This window comes from Penicillium arizonense, assembly GCF_001773325.1.
Source record: "Penicillium arizonense strain CBS 141311 chromosome Unknown PENARI_contig157, whole genome shotgun sequence".
In the NCBI taxonomy this organism is placed as follows: domain Eukaryota; kingdom Fungi; phylum Ascomycota; class Eurotiomycetes; order Eurotiales; family Aspergillaceae; genus Penicillium; species Penicillium arizonense.
The window spans coordinates 3,592-6,838 of NW_019173434.1; the positions used below are offsets into that span (position 1 = coordinate 3,592).

Here is a 3,247-nt window from a genome sequence, read left to right on the forward strand (position 1 = left end):
TGCGGGCCGCCTAAATTGAGAACTTTGGATCAACATTGCTGTTTCTTCAATGTGTCACGGAATTCAACTTCAACACCCAAGGCAAAAGAACGAGCTTGTCATGTGTGAATGGACTCTCTTGCTCTCCGCAGCTTCTGGGGCTCGACCGGCTTCTGCATCCACTAGCTGGTCTGGCTGGTAGTTCAAGGAGTGGGCAAGATGAAGTTGATCAATATCTCCGCGAAGGTCTGAACAACTACTCACTATGTTTTCTGTTGACTACTGACACACAACAGGAGTTGTCAATATCTCGCCATGCGCTTACTGGAAAGACCATCAACACAAATGGCCTGTTCTCGCTCGACTAGCTCGAGATCTACTCTCCATTCCGGCTACAGGTGCTGGCACAGAGCGACTTTTCACAGTTGCACAAAAAATCTGCTATGCGCATGGGGAATATTTAGATGAGTCGGCCATGCAAGACCTAGTGATGTATGCGTACTCGGAGGAATCTGAAAGAGGGAAGCAATTGATCAGCCGGCTAGAACGTAACAAGGAAAGTAACGAAGAATGGGAGGAGTTCGAAACAGAGGCAGAAAGGCCTGAACCGATCAGCGAGGATGAGTGGAGCCCAGCTGACGCGAGTATTGACGAGCGCCCAGAGGACGACGAAAACAGCGAGGCAGACACAGTGATTCTGGAAAGCGCACCTACGGATGACCTGGGCCAGGATATGGCGGATGAAGGCGATGAGGACTCATTCCTGCCCCCGCCTGTCACGCGGCTCATCAATCGCGTTCGAAGAAGATTCTCAGGCAGAATGACAGTGATCTAGCAGGGTGTCTCATCATTCTTCTCCGGTGTTTGTTTGTTGGAATTTACCCTGCCTATCCTGCAAGAATGATACTCGCATTACAAATTCATTGTCGCTGATTTATAATAAGCCGCGCCCATGGAAAGGGGAAAACGTCATATCAACAGATCATGTGGAAAGCGCGTATGCAAGACAGTCAACGTTACAATTGTCACTTTTAGCACTGCCAGTCTTGTTGCGTTTTCTGAGAGAGATGTGGTGGCGATTAGCTGACGCTTCTCTCCATCATGGGCTCATCAAAATACGTAGCAGTACCTTAATGCAAAAACGAGCAAGTGTTACAACTTTGAAAGCAGAATACATAATATCATGAGCTCTCAATTACATCTTACTTCTGACACGCGACAAAACGCGGCTATCTCAAACAGATCAGTGGACGCTTTATATTATATTGTCAGTGCTAAAATACAGTGAAAGTGACAAATCAGTTTAAGGATAATCAGCGTTCCTTATTAATCTCCAAATAAATGATATAAGTGCCATTATATGTCTTGCTGCTGCGGTCGAGTGTAGTCAGACTGTCGTCCGTTCAAAGTATGGTGCTTTTGGTCATCAAAATGATCGTTGGCTGGACGAATTCTGGCTATCCATTTCAGGCTTTAGCTGAGCATCCATATTAGTACAGTACAGATGGATTAAGAGAGCAAGATAACCTGTTGAGGCCGCCAACAATCAACCTGATGGAACTACCGGTAAAACGTGTTGACCATTGCTTGTGCAAGTATAAAGACACTAGATGGGAGAATGGTAAGAGTTTCCAGAGTTGCCTAATCCATGTACGTCTCTGCCACTCCTACGTCATTCCTCCGTTTAATGGTGCGGCGGTTCTGTCAGCAGCAAGCCTCTTGCTTTAATATCCTGTTGTTATTACCTTTGCTGGCAAATTAGCATCGGGGTAAGATTCTACAGCTACCCAACTATGGCATTACTAGATGAGGTTGTTAGCGTACGCGAGGCCCAGTGATCCTCCATGGGCTGCATACAGGCAAGATTGTACAACAAACGTAAAGTATATTCTTAGCAGCCCAATGTTCAAACAATCTAGGATGAATCTAACTTTCTATTCCGATATTAACAGAGGTTTTGACTAGTACAGGAACATGGGTTATAGGTGGCTGCCGCTGACAAATGTTTGTCTTGGGGACGTAACTCTGTGTAAGAAAAAGGGATAAGAATGCATAGACTCCTTTAGCAACGAAGAATCACAGCCTTCAGAAACACAACAGACAAACTATGGACGAAATACTAAGCTGGGAAGGTGCTGGAAGATTCCCCCGTAGACACGACACTCAGAGAAGTCCAAGCTTTTGCAAAATCCAGGCCCGTTTGGCACCTTTCATGGTTGCCCCATTTTTTTTGAGATATGCTTTGGTAACTGGGAGGCCTTTGCAACCAGGATGCCCGGCGTGTTCCAGCCACGACAATGGTGTCCCGTACATACCGTCGAGAGCATTGACTTGGGCTCCGTTTTCCACCAGAATTCTCGTTGCGTTGTAAGAGCCATACTCAGCAGCCCAGGAGAGAGGGGTACGTTTGTTTTGATCGCGATCGTCAATTGGCGCACCAATATCCAGAAGTCGTAAAAGAAGCTCAGTACAATCCCCCATAGCGGCATAATGAATCAGAGACCTCTTGAAAGGGCCCCTTGGGTTGCATATGCCCTCGGATTGGACCGATATGTGAGTTGCTTCGAGGAAAGCCATGATGTTCTCGTCCAGCGCATTCATCTGGATATTTTTGAGGCGCTTGAATTCACCATCCATGGTTGTGGTGGATTGAGAGGACATGGTCTTTACACACTTCGAAAAAGCCAAAGGCCAGGGTCGCGAGAGCCCATGACCAAGCTGGGGGATGATAGGCTATATAGTAATGGTGGGAGAGGATGTCCCATATCTCCCAAAGTATAAAATATGGATATGCTTTTTGCCATCAATGTGCTTTTTGGCGGGTTCTATTTCATTTTAGTGATGCAGGATGCTACTTGGATGCACAGGAGTAAAGTTCAAGGGCATTCTGTTGTATCAGTATGTGTTTCATGGCCTCGACAAAGTGCGGCTGCCCGCCGCAACATACAGTATGCAGCGGACTGTTGGGTTGAAGAGACGAAAAGGCTAACAAAAAGCCAGAGGCAACTCACCCGCACCGTGTTGTAGTGCCTCAGAAACATGAATTGGATCTTTCAACACAGTGTGTTGTGGGGACCAAGGCTGGGTCGGCCTACTTCCGGAACAAGACCGCCGACCACACACACGGCCTGATACGCCTCGTAATTGGATACATGGGTCCTCGGTTATGAATAGCATAGCTCTATCAGAATGGACAAAGACCAAGGTCGAAATCTATGGTTGTGCATTTCGCGCCCCGCGTTATCGTAGACGCGGCACATCACTTCGA

At 47.0% G+C, this 3,247-nt stretch overlaps 2 protein-coding genes across 2 annotated transcripts; one reads left to right on the forward strand and one right to left on the reverse strand.

Moving 5' to 3' along the window:
• Nucleotides 1-20: 20 nt before the first annotated feature.
• Nucleotides 21-814, forward strand: PENARI_c157G07919 (uncharacterized protein; the record flags this gene model as incomplete). Its single annotated transcript, XM_022638040.1, has 2 exons — nucleotides 21-225; nucleotides 276-814. Coding segments are annotated over 2 exons (744 nt in total), but the record flags the coding sequence as incomplete, so codon positions are not given.
• A 1,328-nt stretch (nucleotides 815-2,142) lies between these two features.
• Nucleotides 2,143-2,616, reverse strand: PENARI_c157G01185 (ankyrin repeat domain-containing protein; the record flags this gene model as incomplete). Its single annotated transcript, XM_022638038.1, has 1 exon — nucleotides 2,143-2,616. One exon carries the CDS (start codon nucleotides 2,614-2,616, stop codon nucleotides 2,143-2,145), a length of 474 nt encoding a protein of 157 aa, XP_022482104.1.
• Between the last annotated feature and the right edge of the window lie 631 nt (nucleotides 2,617-3,247).